The following is a 20,145-nucleotide window of genomic DNA, read 5'->3' on the forward strand; positions in this document are numbered from 1 at the left end:
TGTTACCACCAGCTGATGAGATGGCATCTTTGCAAAGGAAGGGGCTGCCAGCAAGGATCCTCAGCTCCGAAGAAGAGGAGAAGCTGAAAAGGGACCAAACTTTAGTGTCTGATTTTAAACAACAAAAACTGGAAAAAGAGGCTCAGAGGAACTGGGATCTTTTTTACAAAAGAAATAGTACTAATTTCTTCAAAGACAGACACTGGACCATCAGAGAGTTTGAGGAGCTCAGATCATGTAGGGAGGTAATGCTACACCTTATTTGAGCTGTTGTTTCTTTATTTAAAATTTTTAAAAAATTGATTTTAGAGAGAGGAAGGGAGAGAGAGAAATGGCCATCCGTTGCCCCCTGAATGTGCCCTAACTGGGAATCTAACCCACTACCTGGGTATGTGCCCTGACTGGGAATTGAACCGGCCATCTTTCCATGGATGGGACGAATACTGAAGAACTTCAGTGACAGATTCATAATGATGATAATCACTTGACCATGCCCTTTTCTAGAACTTCACATCTGTGATTTAAGCCTTGTAATAGCAGTGTAAAGCAGGCATTAGTGTTAACCCCACTTACTGATGACATTAGGGACAAAGCTGTCTAACTGATTTGTCCAACGATAGAAAACAGACGTGAGGGGGAAAGTCTGGATTGAGCTGTTAATGCTGTGTTTTCTCCACACCGAACTACCCAATGTTGGATGACAAATTGAGATGTCGGTATTAGCTTTGGGTTATCAGTTATTTATTGTCTCTGAGGGCAGAGACCTTGTCTTACATGTTCTGGACCTTTTAGTTTGGTTTATTTCTTCATTATGCAAACGTAGTGTACTCTAACTTTGGGTTCTCTTTCCTCAGTTTGAAGATCAAAAATTGACTGTACTTGAAGCTGGCTGTGGGGTTGGGAACTGTTTATTCCCACTTTTAGAAGATCTGAATATCTTTGCTTATGCCTGTGATTTTTCTCCAAGAGCAGTTGAATATGTCCAGGTTGGTGCACCATCCATGTATTCTCTTATGTTTCTGGTTTTTTAGATTTGTTTAACCTGCCCTTTATACCCATTTGCCCAATTTCTGTTCTCTCCCTGTACTTTGAACAGCTATGATAATAAAAAAAGTAGTTTTCCATTTACATACATATATAATACTTATAGAAAAATAGCTTTATTCAGAAAAGTAGAAAGAAATACCATAACAGCACCCATATACTTATACCAAAATTTAAAAAAAATAGCTTTTTATTGATTTTAGAGAAAGAGAAAGGGAGAGGAATAGAGAGAAACATTGATGAGAGAGAAACATCAATCAGCTGCCTCCTACTGGCGATGAAGCCCACAACCTGGCCCTGTGCCCTGACCAAGAATCAAACTGGGGACCTCTTGGTTCATAGTTCGACGCTCAACCACTGAGCAACATGAGTCAGACTGCTTATACCAAATTTGATGATTGCCAGCATTTTGTTGAATTTGTTTTATAGACTTTTTTGTGTGTGAACTGTTTTAAATTACAGATATTTCACTGTTAAACATGTTTGCATACATTTTCAATAAGGATTTTCTCTATATGACCACAAAACACATATATAACAAAAATAACTCTAATTCCCTAATGTCATTAATACCCAATCCAGATTCAGATTTCCTCAGATAGTCCCAGGTGTTTTTGATAGCTATATTTCATCAAGGACTACATCTTATATTTCATTATGTACCTTAAGTCTCCTTAGCCTAAAATATTCCTGCCCTTCCCATTGACCCTTTTCCACACTGACATTGAGCTTTTGGAAAATGAGCCATTTTCTGTAATGAGGTCCCACATTCCAAAATGTTTCTTTGTATCATTGTTTAACTTATTCCTCTTTCCCAGTCTCTATTTGTTCCCATTCTCAAACCACATTATGTTAGTACTACACTTCTCCCTCATTATTTTTCATTTTTAAAAGTTAACTTGGCTATTCCTAAAGATTTTCACTTCCAGATTAATCAAATTTACCATGTCAAGTTTCTAGAAACTTACTAGGATTCAGTAGAGATTGCACTGGATTTGTAAGTGGAATGATAGGTAGAGTTGGCGTCTTTTCAGTATTGAATCTTCCCATTCAGTAACTTTCTATTTATTCAGGCCCTTATTTACATTAAAGCAAAGTTTTATATTTTTCTTTATAATGCGTTTATAAAAGCATTAAACCCACCAACCAAAGTGCACCAGGAACACACTTATAATAAAAGAATTTAGGTTTATTTAGCTTGCTGCATCAAGGTTTAATATACCCAGGAGAACTGTGGGAGCTGGAAAGACTTCTTATAAGTTTAATTTTGTAGTTGATGATTCATTCAAAGGAGGATTAAGGAAGCAGAGACCAGTTTTGGATTATTATCCCTCTGGAGGTATTTGGAATATGTGATAGGCTATATTCTGTCCTCAATTAAAAATGATTTGTTAAAAGGAAATCTTGCCCCTCGTATTGCATATTCCATTCTTTAATGTGCAAATGGTTCATTACTCATTTTACCTATAACAAAGTGATCAGTGATCTCTGTGCAGTAGTATACAAGTGGAAACAGGATCTCCTTTTGAGGCTGTATTTTTCTATATGTATCAACGTGGATATGGCATTAAAATTCTTTTGTATTTTTCCTCTCTTTAGCAAAATCCTTTATATGATACAGAAAGATGCAAGGTATTCCAGTGCGACCTAACTAAAGATGACCTTATGGAACATGTGCCCCCCGAGTCTGTGGATGTTGTCCTGCTGATATTTGTGCTCTCTGCTGTTCATCCTGATAAGATGCACCTTGTCTTACAAAACATTTACAAGGTTAGTGATTTGGAGTCTGCACTTGAGGAGTTGGACATCCCAGTCTTCTTGCTTACCTTCTCTCTGAGGCTCATGTACAGTCTAGATTGAAGAGCCCCCATTCTCATTAGGTAGGTTGTGTATGGAAAGGGATTCTGCGTAAAAAAAATCCACCCTAAACTTCGATTTGTCTGGTGGCCATCACTGCTCTTCAGAGATTGGCCAGCCTTGGAGCAAGGATGATTTTTACCTGGGATGTAGGGAGTCCTGCTGCAAAGTGAGAGGAAGTGTGGTTCATTGATCAGGAGCACGCAGTCAGGAGTCACAGTGTCTAGAGTCAAAATATGGCTTCCCTATTTAGGCAAGTTCCTTTATTTCTCTGAGCCTCAGTTTTATTACCTGTAGAAATGTTGAGATAATACTTCCTAGATATTGGGGTTGGGTGAGAATATATGAAATATGCATAAAGTGCTTAGCATGATGTCTAGAACATATTAAGTGTTCTTTAAAAGTCGGCCATTGTTGTTGTTACTGCCATCATTGCTATGCATATGGGGGGAACCCAAAGTCCTATGGCCACCAGGAGGCCTCAGTGCTCAGGAAGTAAAGCTTCACGTGTATGTCATGCGACTGAAGGTAAACCATCTCAGCTCCCTTCCCTAGGCCTCAGTTTCCTTGTCTGTAAAACAAGTGTCTCACTCACAGAGTTACCATGAGGTGCAGGTGAGATTATGTGTGAGGGTACTTTGTAAACAAGGCTCTCTTATCTATACAGTCAATTGGTAATGATGTTGATTAATTTAAAAAATCAACAAAATCAAGAAATTCTAAATATGGTAAATTCTTACTTTAACCCGTTGCGGTCCAATTTTGTTTTTGGAATTCAGTCTGGTCCAAATTAATTGACGGGATTGAATGTTGAACCGGTTTGCAGTCTCAGCCTCGACGTTGGCCCTGCTCCTAGCGCCTGGTCGTGGACAGAAAAGGGTTAAACATGTTATTGTAACTTAAAATATATTAATATTCATTTGTCACTCTTTAGATGTAGAGCCAACGCCTTTTCTTTGAGTTTGGGACCATTTGTCATCTTTCTTACATGAGCCACACATAAAATAGAGTTTGGTTTCTTTAAAAATGGATCAAGAACTTAAAAGCAATTGGAAAGGAATCTGAACAGTCTCTCTTACATTCTTACCCAGACTTTCACAGTTGACTCACACACCTAATCAAATAGCAATTTGTTCAGTACTTCTTTATCAAATCTTGCCAAAGTATTCAATGTACTTTTCATAGAAAATAAAAATGTTTTCTATTTACATTTATATTACAGTAGAGCCCCGGTGCATGAATTCATGCACCAGTGAGGTCCCTCAACCTGGCCTGTGGGGATTGGGCCGAAACTGGCTCTCTGACATCTCCCGAGGGGTCCATGACAATTGGAAGGCTGCTTAGGCTTTTATATGTATAGATTGTTTGTATACTCATATCTATATATATAAAAGCATAATATGCAAATCGACCAGACAGTTTTGATGCATACTGACCACCAGGGGGCAGATGCTCAATGCAGGAGCTGCCCCCCAGCCTACAGGCCCAGATTGCCCGATGGGGAACGGGGAGCCAGAGGTGGGTGGCGGTGAACAAACATGGGTGGCGCCGGGGCCCTAATCGCCCCACCAGTTGCCCTACACACAGAGGGTGAGGGGATCGCCCGATGGGGAATGGGGAGCCAGAGGTGGGTGGCGGTGAACAAACGCGGGCGGCGCCGGGGCCCCAATTGCCCCACCAGTTGCCCTACACACAGAGGGTGAGGGGCGAGGCCAGCTGCCGGCAGCCAGGGAAGATGGGCCCTGATTGCAGGCCAGGCCTAGGGACCCTACCTGTGCATGAATATTGTGCGCCAGGCCTCTAGTATAATTATAAATCTAAGTACAATTAGCATGAACAAGTTTGGGAACAAACACAAGTGACCAGTGGTAATTCTGCAGCCAGCTCACCTGGGGACACTAAAGTACAAGTGTGCATGATCTAAAGCCTGTGAGCTTCACCTACTCAGTGAGTCCTGGGCTTCAGTCGATCTGCTCTACAAAGGGAGAGGAGAGCATTCAGCAAGTTGAAAGGTGGATGCTAGGTATGACTGCATTTGTGTATTTAGAGCTAGTTCTACATTAAAATTTTACCCTGATTTTAGTTGTTTTAAAAGAGTAGTGAGGTAGAAATTTTAAGACACTTGAAACCTGTTAGGGAATAATTATTTGCACTTAAAAACAATATTTTTTAAAAATATTCAGATATTGCCACCTTGGTTTTAGCCCTCTGAGGTTTTGTAAGGTTTTGGGGGTTTTTTCCTCCTTAACCTTTCCTTTCCCTGTTCCTGGTATCTGAGCAGATGAGAACCCAGCACATACCAATAAATGGGCATGAAACTTACGCTTGGTAAACAGGGAGTAGAGGACATTAGAGAAGAGATAGTAGGACCACCTGATTTGAAGGTTCGGATGAGGGTGAAGGATTATTAAAGATGGGGAACTAGAGAGAGAACTAAGATGGTGGGGATGGTCAACGATTGACCTGGATGACTTTGAGAATATGGGGAGGTTATACACTTTAGTGCTGACAAAATGTTAGGACATTATCATGGGAGTGAGGGGGTTAAGCAGGGTGGAGGACACAATCTTTGAAAGAGAAGCTCAAATCGTTAAGAAGCCAGCATATTTGGAAGGATAATGCACATGTGTATTGAATTGACCAGAATTAAGAATGGAATAGTATTGAGAATAAGAGAGTAAAACCCAAAGATATATTTGTCATGAAATGAAGGGATATGGCCATGGAACTAATAGACACTGGTATCAGTAAGGGATATGGGTGATACAGTCTGATGACAAGAGATTCAGAGCCGGGGGTTTCAGGGAGGAGGAAGGAGAATGCACAGAAAATAGCACTGAGGAGCAAGGGAGGAAACCAGCTAGGTCTCCCAGCCCAGTGGTACAGGGTAGTGGGAGAAAACACAGCCATGACTTGAGAGGTTGCAGGGAAAAGTGTCATCGGGACTGAGGTTTCTGTGAGCACAAGAATGAAGAGAACGTTCAGAAGAGGTTGCAGATACTGGTGATTTCACTGATGAAGGCTTCAGGCGTTAGGTAGCAGTTAGGGCAGAATATGGAATATCAGGAACTTTATGGGGCTGAGGGTGCCCACTACCAATACTTCGCATCATTATGCAGAGGTCCTAGTCACCACAAAAAGACAAGATTTGAGGATGAGAAAGAAACAAAACTTACTACTTTCTGATAATATAGTCATCTAATTAAGAATATATTAAAATAAAATTTTAAAAATATATATTAAAAGAATTACAAAAGCTATTGTAAGGTAGATATAATTACTCCAAGATGTTAACACTGGAGAATTTTTAAAACCACATAATTTTAAACTGAAAGAAAACCTTTAAGTTGAATTACCTTATTTTTGGAATATAATGGTGAAGTAAAAGTAGACCACATTTGTCATTGGAAGATTTGGATTTTGTTCTACCTGTGCCACCAACTTGTCTTGAAAACTCAGGCAAATCATTTTACTCTGAGCCTAAGTTACTGTAAAGTGGCTATAATAGACCTAACCTACCCACTTCTCGGAGTTATTGGGGGAGTAAAAGATCCTAACATTGGGAAATGCCATGTTTAACTATACAGTGCCGTGGCTAAAGGAGGCATGAGTATCATAATTATTATTTTACAGACGAGAAAACATATACAGAGGCATGAAATTACTTGCTCAAGGTCATTCAACTAGTTAATGGAAGAATTATGATATGAATCAAGATTTTCAAATTCCTGAATGAGTGCTTTTTCCACGGTCCCATATAGCATTCCTTTCTTCTGAAATGGAGACTAAGTCTTTCTCATATGAGCTAATTTTTTCAGAAATTTTCCCTCTCAATTATTCACATTTTAAAACTTAGCATTTTTGACCAAGGTAAGAATGTTTTTATCCAAGAGCCTCTTACTGACAATAGTTAAAATGCATGCTAGTATTGATAAGAAATTACTAAATGAGAGAATCTGCTAGCACACTTGAAAGTATTATGGACAATACTTTATTTATATTCTATTCAGAAAGAAGAAAAACATCAAACTATGTCAAATATCTATTATAATAGGTAGTATATGTCATGTCTTAATTATCTTGTTGATTTCATGGGTCAGAGTAGGAGTTAATAAAATCAGTGCCCCCTTTGAAGTCCACTCTAATTTGGTAATATTAATGCAGTTTGAAAGAATTTTCACATAAAAGTGTTAGTGCGTACCACTTTCTCTTCATCCTGAAAGCCTATGGTTACTTGCTTTGTAAGATAGGAGCAGTTATACCCACTCCCTGCTGATCTTACCTTCCAGTTGTTGAGACATCCACCCTGTGATGCCTATCTCTGAAAGGCTTTAGTGAGGGTTCCCACTTGGGCCAGACATTGAACCCCTACCCTACACTCCTGCACTTGCCTGGTCCACCCCTCACATTGAGAAGCGCAGCACAGCGTGGGAAGAACACTCCTCCCCTCGTAGCCCCTCTTTTCTTGTCAGTAGCGTCAATGGCATTGGAATGACCCCCCCCACACACACACACACAAGGGCTAACATGCCTTTTGACCCAAGTGTGAGTCCTGACTCCCCCACTTAGTAGCTGATGTGTGATCGTAAATCACTTACCTCTTCTGATGTCAGTTTCCTCATCTCACGTGAGGAGGATAATCACACTGCTTCCTTTCTCTCGGAATTGGGTGAAGATCCAGTGAGACAATGTCGGGTAAGCTGTACAGGGCTGGGCATATGTCAGGTGTTAGCATGGTGGGGAAGCCGTCCATAGTTGTAGCACAGTGAAATCAGAGCTGAGACTCAGAATGAGGAAAGCCAGCCAGAATCAGTAAAAGCCAAAATGACATACTTTTTTAAAAGAGATAGTTTGACTACAGGGTCATGTGCTAGGTCAGCGGTCAGCAAACTGCGACTCGCGAGCCACATGGGGCTCTTTGGCCCCTTGAGTGTGGCTCTTCCACAAAATACCACGTGCGGGCGCGAAAAAGAAATGGCTAATAAAACGTTGGAAGAACATGCCTTCATGAGGATACGACTATTTCGTTTAATATCTTTAACATTTTAATCGTGTGACACTGTGCTAGGAAATGGCTAATAAAACATTGGAAGAACATGCCTTCATGAGGATACAACTATTTCGTTTAATATCTTTAACATTTTAATCGTGTGACACTGGACCTTCCAGAATACTTTTGTAAGTGCTCAGGAAGTGTCCCTCAGTGGGCATACTGCCAGGCCTGGCTGCACCTTAGATTAGCAGGCCCTTTCCCTCCATATTATGGGGATTTCAGTCTCACCCCTTTCCTAATTATCATAAATGTAAGTTAATTTAGTCTCTAAATTAATCAGGTTTTATTTTAGCTTGAATCCATCTCTATAAAGCTTTATTTGACTGGGTTCCCCAGAATTATATGCACCCTGCTTTTGCTTTGTAGGTATTGAAACCAGGCAAAAGTGTCCTGTTTCGTGACTATGGACTGTATGATCACGCCATGCTTAGGTTTAAAGCTGGAAGCAAACTTGGAGAGAACTTTTATGTTAGACAAGATGGAACCAGATCGTATTTTTTTACTGACGGTAAGATTACTGGACTCTGTCTTCATTTGTGTTTACTTGATTGCGTTATCACTGTGTTACTGGTTGGGATGGGGATGGCTGTACTTGGCACACATGCCAAGCTCTCTGACACGTGCCCCTTACCTAGAACCTAGGATGGCATAGACACAGCCCGTGGCTGTGGTGAGCTCACAAGCCTCCTCTGGTGATGGTGTCTAATTGACCTGGGTTAACGGACAGGCTGGTGTGCCACGTGGATACCCTTACCAGAACTTGCTGGAAAGGGGGGGCCAACTCAGGGTCTTCTTCACGTTGTTCAGTCAAAAATAAAGGAAATAGGACAGTATATTGCCTTGTGATTGCTCTCCCAGGTCACAAAAAAAACATTTTTCTATAAAAGTGATTAGATCTGTATTTAAATGCACAATTTTGCTATAGAGGGCTCCTTAAAAAGTCATGTTTAAATTAAAAACATCCAAACACTTAATGTTATTTTAGTCTTTTGGGCATTTTGAACATGAGTTTTAAACCTATTTAATAATGGACCATAAGATAAATTACCTTCTTAAGCTCTGTTTTTTTACAAACATTTGTATTTCTTGAAATAAAATATTCTTTTGGATTCCAAACAAAAAATGAATGATTACCATTCAAACTGCAGAATCATAGAAAATGTCAGTTGAAAATTAAAAATTTGTTGTAATGTTATTTGTTTCATTTAACATGTAGTGACATGTTATTTGGGTTAAATTTTCTTTTCTGTGGGGTATATCACCACCAAGTAATTTCTTTCCCCAACACTGGTCACAGATTTTCCTCTTTCATATTAGGATCGATGAGGTGCTTGATCTAAACAAATTGAACACATGCACACTTTGTATTAATACATCCAGTTTGGAATTTTGCTGCTTTTTACTCAGACTTTTGCATTTGGGGACTCATAATAGGGCAAGGTGGGCATAGTCCAGGCTGTCCTTAAACTTTTTTCCCAATTACATTTTTATTGGGGGGGAGGGGGGGTTCTATTTGGGTATAAGATGAAGAAAAGTAGGAATGTGTTACTTCCCAAAACAAAACCTTACATTTTCATGTTGACGTTTTCATTACATTTTTAAAAACCTGTCTCAGCCCTACAGCCCTTAGGGAGTCCTTACCCCACCGCAAAGCACAGGTAGTGACACCAGCACCGAGCATTGTTGATCTGCTGTCTTACAGAATTCCTGGCTCAGCTCTTTACGGACTCGGGTTATGAAGAAGTGGTGAATGAGTATGTGTTTCGTGAGACGGTGAACAAAAAGGAAGGTCTCTGTGTGCCAAGAGTTTTCCTTCAGAGCAAATTCCGAAAGTCTCCAAAGAGCCCAACTCCTGTGACCCTGGGCCCAGGGCACAGGTCCTGACCTTTCTTTCACAAGATTGACTTTTATGCCTCCCCTTGAAGAGGAATGTTTAATGTCATTCTTTTTATTTTCTATATTTTTATATCTTAACTTCTTCAATGAGTATATATCACTTTTATATTAAAAAGTAGCGTGTAAAAAAAACACAAAAAAGAGTGTGTGTGTGTGTGTGTGTGTGTGTGTGTGTGTGTATTATAGAAATGCAAAAGCAAATAAAATTGCAAGGCCTAAAAAGTAAAGGAAGTCTTATGGTGTAATTGAGCCATGTTGTCTGACTGTAAAAGTCCCTGTAGGAAAGCTTAAGGGCCCTCTTGCACTTAGAGATCTTTATTATTCTTATGTTACATGAGTCTGACACGCGCAGCATGTCCGACAACCCCATAGAACAAATTAGGCCAAACAGAGCAAAATAACATATCCATGTGTATTTTTAGCCTGAAGGTTTGTTCTTCTCTTTTTCTAGTGTCTCATATTTCTCCGCTTCAGTTCACTCATGTGTCTCTTCAAGACCAGTGTTCCACAAATGCTACTTTGCTGTGTCTCAAGAACGCACTGTGGCTCCCGGCCTAATTTTTAAAAATTTAATTTATTGATTTGAGAGAGAGAGAGAGACATAGATTTGATGTTCCACTTAATTATGCATTCATTGGTTGTTTCTTGTATGTGCCCTGACCAGGAATCAAACTCACAACCTTGGGGTATCAGGACAACACTCTGACCAACTGGAGCTATCTGGCCAGGTCTTAAGACCTCTATAATTGGGCCAGTCTTTGCCACACTACCCCAAGGGAGAGAAGGGAAGGCCACCACCTTGGCCCTTCTCCTCCCCTCATCTGCCCAACGCAGTTTCTCCAGAAATAGGGTGGATGATCTGCCCCACCTCCCTGTGGGAAATGAGGACATAGTGGTTAGGAAGTAAATGACTGACATGGCCAAAATCACATAGCTAGTATTTGGTAGAATAGGGGAAAATCCTGAAATTGGTCTGCTGACCTGTTCCCAAACATTCTCCTATAATGACTTTTACTGTATGAAAAATAACCCAAGTTCTTTTGGCCTGCTAACTAAAGGTGATCCTTTAGTTAGCCCTTGGTTTCACTTTTTGGAGGAAGCTGTTTATGAGAGCATTTGTCTTGAGCATATTGACTGGACTATACATGCAGCAATCCAGGGCCTTAAACCCCAACCGCATCTGAAGAGAAGGGGTCTGAGTGGGAGGGGCTGGGTAATAGTCATAGCTTTCTGCACAATTGGAGTAAGTCCTGGCAGTGGGTCTCAGGCAGGAAGCTTGGTGGACATCCTAACTGCCACCTGTCCTTGACTTTCTAGGAGGGGCCTAGGAGCGGGGAAGCAAGAGGAACTCCTGTCTTGTCTGCTGGCCTGTTGCTTTATATATTCTCTCTCCTTCTATTGCAGGCTGGAAGATGGCTACACTAGGTGAGAGCAAAACTGATCATAGTACAGAGTCTGTCCTTTGCAGTGTTTTTTTCTTTGAAATCAACTTTTAAAGAAGATGGACCTATAGGATAGATGCTCATGGGCCTTACAGAGTGAAAGTCTTCACAGACAGAAAACAGCCCCAGGAAGGAAGTGAGTGCTGCTCAGCAGTACTATAGGAAATAGCATAGCCCTAGCTGGGTTGGCTCAGTGGATAGAGCGTCGGCCTGCAGACTGAAGAGTCCCGGGTTTGATTCCGGTCAAGGGCATGCACCTCGGTTGTAGGCTCTTCCCCGGCCTAGGCCTTGGTCAGGGCTCGTGCAGGAGGCAACCAATTGATGGGTTTCTCTCACATCGATATTTCTCTCACTTTCCCTCTCCCACTCTCCCTAAAAATCAATGGAAAACTATCCCCAGGTGAGGATTAAAAACAAACAAACAAACAAAAAAGAAAATAGCATAAGTACTCTAGTACCATAAATATCATGTAGTATATACTCTATATAGTCTAGGCCAGTGGTCGGCAAACTGCAGCCCGCAAGCCACATGTGGCTCACGAGCCGCAGTTTGCCGACCATTGGTCTAGGCTATGTATTATACCATGCAGTATATACCCTATACTACATAGTGTTATTCATTCCTTGTGAGTTTTTTATATGTACTGTGTGATATAGTACAATAATATTAATAAGTGATAGAATTGGGAGTATGGTTAGGACTTGCCTAATTCAGGTCTCCAACTTCTCTGAGCCTCAGTTTCCACATCTCTGAGGCTGAGATCCTACTACCTACAGCACAGGGCTGCTGCCAACATTAAATCACGGGGGAGTGCTTTATTTACTATAAAGTGCCAAGCAAGTGCTAGTGATTTCTGTTAGTTTGTGTTCTCCAAGAAAATGACCTCTCCCATGATGGTCATTAAATCCAAACTCCTCTCCAAGAGGGCTGCCCTTTTTAAAATCTTGGCGTCCTTGAAAGGGCCCAGGATTTGGAAATGTCACCACAAGGTGGCACTAGATGCCCAATATGCCCATTGGCCTCAACTCCCATCTTAATTAGTTACACATGTCCATTTTTATTGTCATTGAAGAGGAAGGGAAATGCTCACAAATGTGTTTTCTAGGTCAACTTTAGCTCATGATATCAGTGTTGGCCTCACTGAGGCTAAAGCAAGGGATATTTTATCCAGCATTCAACCTACTTTGCCTACTGAAGGTAGTTTGCTCGCAACTAAATTTGGGCAACATTGTAAGGCCATGGGCTCTGAAGGTTTCTGCAAGGCCCCCACCCGAGGCACATAGGGGAGCACCAATCAAGGACCCTTTCTTGAGGGTAAATAAAGCATCCCTTGGCACCTCCCACATCCCTAAATGTTTCTGTGCAATTGTTTTTATTATTGCTCAGGATTAAGGCAGAGTAAGAGAAGGGACTGCAACATGGATACTTGCTTGCCTCACACATTATTCACAGTCACATTTGATAGCACTTGATTCCCTGTTTCACAGTTGTCAACCAAGGAAGGGGAAATTGTGAAATAAATCATGAATACCTTGCAGAACCATGTTGGGGAGCAAATATTTAAACTTCACTAGGTTCTGCTGAAACCAGAATTTCCATTAAAAATAAAATTAGCTTTCTCTTTTTTTTACTTTCTCTTTCTGCCCTTCTCAAATGTGTAGTATTTCATTAAACAGTGTTCGAAAGGTACTAGGCACAGGGTACTGTGGTGTCACTGGCAGGAGTACAGGCTGGAGGGGACGGGGCGGGGGGGAAGAGGCAGGTTAGCATGGGCACATACTAAGATGTAGGGAAGTGGCCCCAGCCACTACAACATGTAAATAGCTAGGAGACCAAACAGAAACCCCCAGAACCCCAGAGGAATGAAAAAGAGGAAGGAAGACTACAGAAAACCACAGTGGGACAAATGTCACCGTCATTTGGAAAGGATATTTCCACATTTTTCCAGTGGAGGTGTCATATGCTCCGGTGTGGGGCATGGCCATGGAGGTGAGACCATGACGCACAGCTCCTAGGGCAGTGGTTCTCAACCTTCTGGCCCTTTAAATACAGTTCCTCATGTTGTGACCCAACCATAAGGTTATTGTTGTTGCTACTTCATAACTGTAATGTTGCTACTGTTATGAATCGTAATGTAAATATCTGATATGCAGGATGGTCTTAGGCGACCTCTGTGAAAGGGTCGTTCGACCGCCAAAGGGGTCGTGACCCACAGGTTGAGAACCGCTGTCCTAGGGTATCTAGAGCTACAAGAATAACATCACAACTAGCAAATGAGAATTCACAGGTAAATACAATTGCTAACAAAATGGTCAGTTCTAACTAGAAACAATTATGAATTAAATGAAGACTCCCTTTTTGGCATAAGGCTTGAAATGGTAATATTTAAAGCTGATAAAGGAATAGAGAGACTGATATGGCAGAACAAAAAGTACGGTTTCTCTAAAACAGTGCTGTCCTCTAGAACTTTCTGAAATGATAGAGATGTTCTGTCTGCATTGTCCAATATGTAGCCACTGGCCCCACATGGCTATTGTGGACTAAGTCTAGTGGTCAGTGCAACAAAAGAGCTGGTTTTTAAATTGCACTTAAATTTAACTATAGATACATGTGGCTAAGTGGCTACTATATTAAATAGCACAGGACCAGAATTCAAGTAGGCATTGTGAAGCAAATTCCATAAATCCATACATAATCTTTAATCAGTAATCCCATGTTTAGGAATCCAATTTAAGGAAATAACCAGAGGTATTTATACAAAGATTTTATCACAGTGCTATTTAGAACAATGAAAAGGTGGATAAAGCTCTAGCTGGTTTTTCTGAGTGGTTAGAGCATTGGCCCACAGACTGAAGGGTCCTGGGTTTGATTCTGATCACGGGCACATAGCTCAGTTGCAGCCTCAATCCCTGGCCCTGGTTGGGGCTCCTGCAGGAGGCAGCCAATCACCGTGTCTCTTTCTTTTTATTTTTTTTTTAAATATATTTTATTGATTTTTTACAGAGAGGAAGGGAGAGAGATAGAGAGTTAGAAACATCGATGAGAGAGAAACATCTATCAGCTGCCTCCTGCACACCCCCTATTGGGGATGTGCCTGCAACCAAGGTACATGCTCTTGACCAAAATCGAACCCGGGACCCTTCAGTCCGCAGGCCGACGCTCTATCCACCGAGCCAAACCGGTTTCGGCATTTCACCGAGTTTTTAATTTCTATTTTCAGATTTTTCAATTCCTAGAACTCTTATGTTTTCAGTGCTCATTTTATAAATTGCAACTTACTCTTGTTTTGTGGATGCAATGGATTCTCTCTCTAAAAGGCATGCAATATTGTCTCCCAAAGGGGCAAAACTGGTTCTTTGGGGTTTAGCAAAAATTATTAAATATTACAGTGCTTTATGGCCCTCCAAAACTCAACCCTTTCTGACAAAAATCGTATTCTTTACTATTTAATTTTCTCTCATTAGGTAAAAATAAGATTTAATTTTAATGTTTCTCCTTAGAGGTGTGATTTAGGCTTTCATCTCCCTGCACAGTATCTGTGTATTAGTTTGTGTTCTTCAGGGAAACAGAACTAATAGGAGACACACGCACACATGTGCACACACACATACACACATACACACACACACACAGATTTAGTGTAAGGACCTAGCTCACATAGTATGGAGTTAAGGGGATGGGAGTGTTGAAGACGGGGCCTTTAAGGAGGTAATTAAGTTTACATGACATCATAAAGGTGGGCCTTAATCCAATAGGACCAGTGTCCTTACAGGAAGAAACAGCGGGGATGTGCATGCAGAGAAAAGCCCGTGTTGAGGACACAGCAAGAAGGTGGCTGTCTGCACATCAGGGAGAGAGGCTGCAGGAGAAACCAGACTGCTGGCACCTTGATCTTGGACGTCAACTGTGAGAAAATAAACATCTGTTGTTTAAGCTGCCCAATCTGTGGTACTTTGTTATGGCAGCCTGAGCAGATTAACACAGCTCCTCACCTGGGAATAGAAGGGGACCACGTTTCTAGGCTGTCTCTGCTTTATCGGAAGACTCAGGGCTCAGAGATCTCCCTTTGGGGATCTCAGTAACTTTTATCCCCTCCCCGCCCCAGGCCAGAAGGGGAGCATCACCTCTGCCTGAGGCAGTTTTATGGGAGACCAGAGACAAAGGGCTGAGCCAGGTGGAATTCGTGATTCCTCAGGGCTGCTGATTGTCACTGGGTGAGATGTGTTTGAATTCCCAGACTTGACTTTCAGGTGCGGGTTCTGGCCTCACTGCTTCCTCTTGGCAGCTGTACCTGGATATTGTCTGTGGCTGCTCAGCCTCATTCCTGCCTTTCCCCATTCTCTGCATTTCAGCGGCTGCTGCCTGGAAACGGCATTTCCCAAACTCCCTTGCCAGTTAGGTTCAGGTAGTGCAAAGCACTGTGTGAGGTTCTTGGAAGGCAGAAGGAAGGAAAAGCTGCTTTTGTTTTTTCTGTTTGTGATACTAGCAGCAGCTGTGGTAGGTTGCGGGCTCTGCCTTGTGGGGTACTGAGGTGGGGGCAGCAGTGTGGCTAGGGTAACAGGGCTCCAGCAGCTCGGATGGCAGGTGTCATAGGATCAGGTGGGCTTTGGCTCTGTTCAGTGAGAGGCAGTGAATTTAATGGTGGTGGAAACAGCCGAAACCCTCCAGTGCATTGGTGGCAAATAAGTGCATGCTCATGGGCCCTGGGTAAACTACTCCCCCCATCCTGCCTCCATGTCGGAGTATGTCTGAATTCCCTTCCTTTTTAAGGCTGAATAATATCCCATTGCATGTATAGACCTTTTTTGCTCATCCATTCATCTGTTGAAGGACACTTGGGTTGCTTTCATGTCTTAGCTATTGTGAACAATGCTGCTATGAACAGAGGTCTCCAAATATCTCTTTGCAACAGCTTTTAATTTGGGGGTACATACCCAGAAGTGGAATTGCTGGATCATGTGGTAATTCTATTTTAAATTTTTTGAGGAACCATCATACTGTCTTCTATAAAGGCTGTACCAACAGTGTGGATATAAACACCAAACAAACAAACACAAACACAAGGGTTCCAATCATTGGTTCCTTAATAGCATCACTTTCCTCATGGGATCATGGGGAAAAGCTGTGAACATCATAAAAGTGGTCTGACTATAAAAGCCTTGGGTGCCAGATGAAAACTGTGCCTTATGCATCATCCATATTGGGGACTGCTCTTGAACTGTTCTAATCTTAACCTTTTTACTACTCATGGGTAAGTCATCCGCCTCTCTGGGCCTCAGCTTACCCATCTGTAAAATAAGGTGATTGAATTACATGATTGTTAAGCATAGTTCAGCTCTGAAACTGTTTCTGAGATGACCTCATCAGTAATACATCATCACAGAATTTTTTGGAGTCAGTGACAACTCAAAAGCCAGAGAAATTACTGGAGTAATTTGGGGGAGGGACAGGGTTGGGTTGCAAATTGGAAGCCCAAGGATCAGCCTGAGCCCACAGATAATTGGTTGATTGGCTTACTATTTTTTACATTTTTGGATTTGAATTGTTATAGATACAGGAGTGTTTAAAGTAATAGTATGAGACTACTAAATGTCAATAAATTTGAAAACTTAGGGAAAAAACATAGATTTCTCTCAAAATGCAAAATACCAAAATTGGCATAGGAGAAAATGGAAAATTTAGATAAACCTATTGCTATAGATGAGATTGTTAGAAAGATGGAGATTTGATGTTGAAAAGGCATCAAAGTGAAATGGCTGCATAACTGAATTCTCTCTAACTTTTTAGATACAGATAATTGCAATGTTATTCAAATCCTTCCTACTCAAAGTGTGGTCCATGCACTGGCACGGCATCACTGGGAGTCTGCTGGAAATGCAGAAGCTCAGGTCCCCGCCCAGACCTACTAAATCAGACCCTGAATTTTCACCAGCTCCCTAAGTGATTTGTGTGTGCGTGAACGTTTAAGAAGCACTAGGCTAGGGCAGTGATTCTCCACCATGGCTAGACTTTGGAATTATCTACAGGGTTTTAAAAAAATACTGGCATGAGAATCCCACCCTGACTGAGATTCTGAGGATTGATCAGGTGCATGGCGAGGGCACTTCAATGAAAAAGACTCTCCAGATGATTGAGAATCAAAGATTTAAACTAGGCCATCAAAAAATATGGAAAGCTTTAAGAAATAGAGCTGGCAAAGAATGTACCCTTCAAGAGGATAATAAAAATACACTACAAACTAATCTCATTTATGATTAAAGATAAAATCCAGTGCCCTGGCCGGGTGGTTCAGTTAGTTGGAGCATCATCCCATATATCAAAACGTTGTGGTTCAATCCCTGGTCTGGTGCGTGCGTACAGGAGGCAACTGGTTGACATTTCTCTCCTACATCAATGTTTCTCCTATTTCTTTCTCTCTAAAAATAAATACATACATACATACATACATACATACATACATTCCAGCAATGATAAAAAAATAATTTAATAAGACCAAGCACAGTTAATTTCAGGACCACGCAGTAGTGTGCTGCTGGTTTAACAAAAAAGACCTGATCGGTCACATTTGTCAATTCCTGTGGTGTAAATACTCCCACCGTGACTAATTTTAAACATAGTTAATTTAAAGCTAATTTTTCTTCTAGCAAAGGATGGTGCTAATTGTAAGCTACCAATATGAATGATCTCAACCAGCTTGAACATTCTTGAATCCAACCAATTGGCTCTCAGAAGCTGGTAAGAGCTGGTTGCCTTATTCTACTAGAGGTTGATTAAAACTTAGGCATGGCACCAAGGAATCCATTCCCTCAATACATTAAAGAAGAGAAACCACATTATCTTTTTTAAAAATATATTTTATTGATTTCTTACAGAGAGGAAGGGAGAGGGACAGAGAGTTAGAAACATCAATGAGAGAGAAACATTGATCAACTGCCTCCTGAACACCCCCAACTGGGGATGTGCCTGCAACCAAGGTACATGCCCTTGACTGGAATCGAACCTGGGACCCTTCAGTCCACAGGCCGACGCTCTATCCATGAGCCAAACCAGTCAGGGCCACATTATCTTTTTTAAAAAAAAATTTATTGATTGATTTTGAGAGAGAGAGAGAGAAGCATTGATTTGTTTTTCCACTTACTTATGCATTCATTGGTTACTTCTTATATGTGCCCTGACTGGGGATTGAACCCGCAACCTTGGTGTATTGGGATGATGCTCCAACAAACTGAGCTACCCAGCCAGAGCCGAGAAACCATATTATCATATCACAAATACATTAGGGTGGGGCACCTAAGATCTCCACTTTGGCACAGGAAGCTTCCCTCCAGGCCGTCCACCAGCTGGCTTCACACATTTTCCTGCCCTGCTGGTCCCTGAAGGCATCTGTGACACCGGCCTTGCTGCCAGGCCGGCCGGCCCAGACTTGCTGGGGCCACGTTGCCCTTTGGCGTTGGCCTCGGTCCTTTGCAGGCGGATGACGAAGACGTTACCGTCACCTCTTCATTTTTCAACAGGCAGAGCTGGCAGGGGTGCTGCTTCCTTAATCTGTGCATATCCTGCTTCAGACAAGTTTGCCCTTTCTCAGTCCTGAAAGGAACGGAAGAGAGAAGGCAGGGGCCCACCTCAGGTGCCTGGAAACAGGCTGGGTTTCCTGCCCCCGTGACGTTCTTGGCTTGCCTCCACGTCCCCATCGTCCCCATCGTCCCCATCGTTCACCTGCTCTGCCCTGCATTTCCTTACTTCCTTGGCTTAATCATGCCAGTCCCTCCTTCTCAGAACTGTGAGCTCTGATAGCTTTCCAGCCAATTCCCATTTTGTTTAGCCATCCAGAGTCCATGTTCACTGCGACTGAACTGCTCCTGAACCCCACCGTTACTCTTAACAAAGAGGACTGATGAGTACGGGAATCCGGATCGGTGTTCAGGTCAGCTATGATGACAAGTACCACACAAATTCATTTTCTGGGCCTTGGCCTAGGATTCTGGAGCCGTGGGTTATCAGGTGGCTCCAGGAAGTCCCAAAGGACTGCTGGGCACAATTGCGTGTGTGAGGTGATGTTCCTGGGAGGACTGTGGCAGCCTGTGGGCGCCTCCTCCCGACACTCCACCTTGCAGGAACGATGCCACCCCCATCTTCTAGGAAAGGATGCTGGGAAGTTGACAGATTCTGCTCCATGAGCTTGTTTACTCTTAGTGCGACAGACTTGATTTACTTATTCACCTAACCGATAGTCATTGAGCACCTATTATGGCTACTTTGTGCTAAGGATAGAGTGGTGAACCAGATGGCTATAAACCCTTGAGTCCTATATTCCAGCAGGGGAAGGACAATTTGACAAAAACAGCCCTAAGTAAATGAATGAATAAGGTGATTTTAGGGAGTCCTAAGTAACATGAAGCAATAAGAGTGGAGAGAAGCAGAGAGGAAGGGAGACAGCTACTGCAGCTCAGAAAATCTCTGACAGCTGAATGAGGAGGAAGAGCCAGACTTGGGGGGGGCGGGGGTGACACTGCAATGGGAATCGGCTTGGTGTGTCTGAGGAGCCAGGTGAGAGGGCTGGGGCGGCTGGAGCACAGTGGGGAGAGGCGATGGAGAGGCAGACAAGAGCAGCGGCTGGGTACCAAGCACAGAAGCACTGCATTTAAAAAATATATATATTTAAATTAAAAAAGTATATGAATATACATTGATTTTTAGAGAGAGAGAAATAAAGGAGAGAGAAACATCAATGTGAGAGCAAAATATCAATTGGCTGTCTCCTGCACACCCCTCACCAGGGATAGAGTCTGCAACCCAGGCATGTTCTGGGACCAGGGATTGAACTGGCAACCTTGCAGTGCATGGCACCATGC

The 20,145-nt window shown here is 42.1% G+C and overlaps 1 protein-coding gene across 1 annotated transcript; it reads left to right on the forward strand.

The window, feature by feature from the left end:
- METTL6 (methyltransferase like 6) lies at nucleotides 1-10,022 on the forward strand. The gene is made up of 5 exons (XM_006770188.2): nucleotides 1-245; nucleotides 855-986; nucleotides 2,644-2,814; nucleotides 8,321-8,462; nucleotides 9,657-10,022. Exons 1-5 carry the CDS (start codon nucleotides 21-23, stop codon nucleotides 9,836-9,838), a joined length of 852 nt encoding a protein of 283 aa, XP_006770251.1. The 5' UTR covers nucleotides 1-20; the 3' UTR covers nucleotides 9,839-10,022.
- The last annotated feature ends 10,123 nt before the right edge of the window (nucleotides 10,023-20,145 follow it).

The sequence above is a fragment of the Myotis davidii genome, unplaced genomic scaffold (genome assembly GCF_000327345.1).
Source record: "Myotis davidii unplaced genomic scaffold, ASM32734v1 scaffold962, whole genome shotgun sequence".
Lineage (NCBI taxonomy): Eukaryota > Metazoa > Chordata > Mammalia > Chiroptera > Vespertilionidae > Myotis > Myotis davidii.

Coding starts and splice junctions, on each gene's coding strand:
- METTL6 (XM_006770188.2), top strand. CDS start 21: ATGGCATCTTTGCAAAGGAAGGGGCTGCCAGCAAGGATCCTCAGCTCC. Junction 2,815..8,320: donor TCTTACAAAACATTTACAAG/GTTAGTGATTTG, acceptor TTTGCTTTGTAG/GTATTGAAACCAGGCAAAAG. Junction 8,463..9,656: donor ATCGTATTTTTTTACTGACG/GTAAGATTACTG, acceptor GCTGTCTTACAG/AATTCCTGGCTCAGCTCTTT.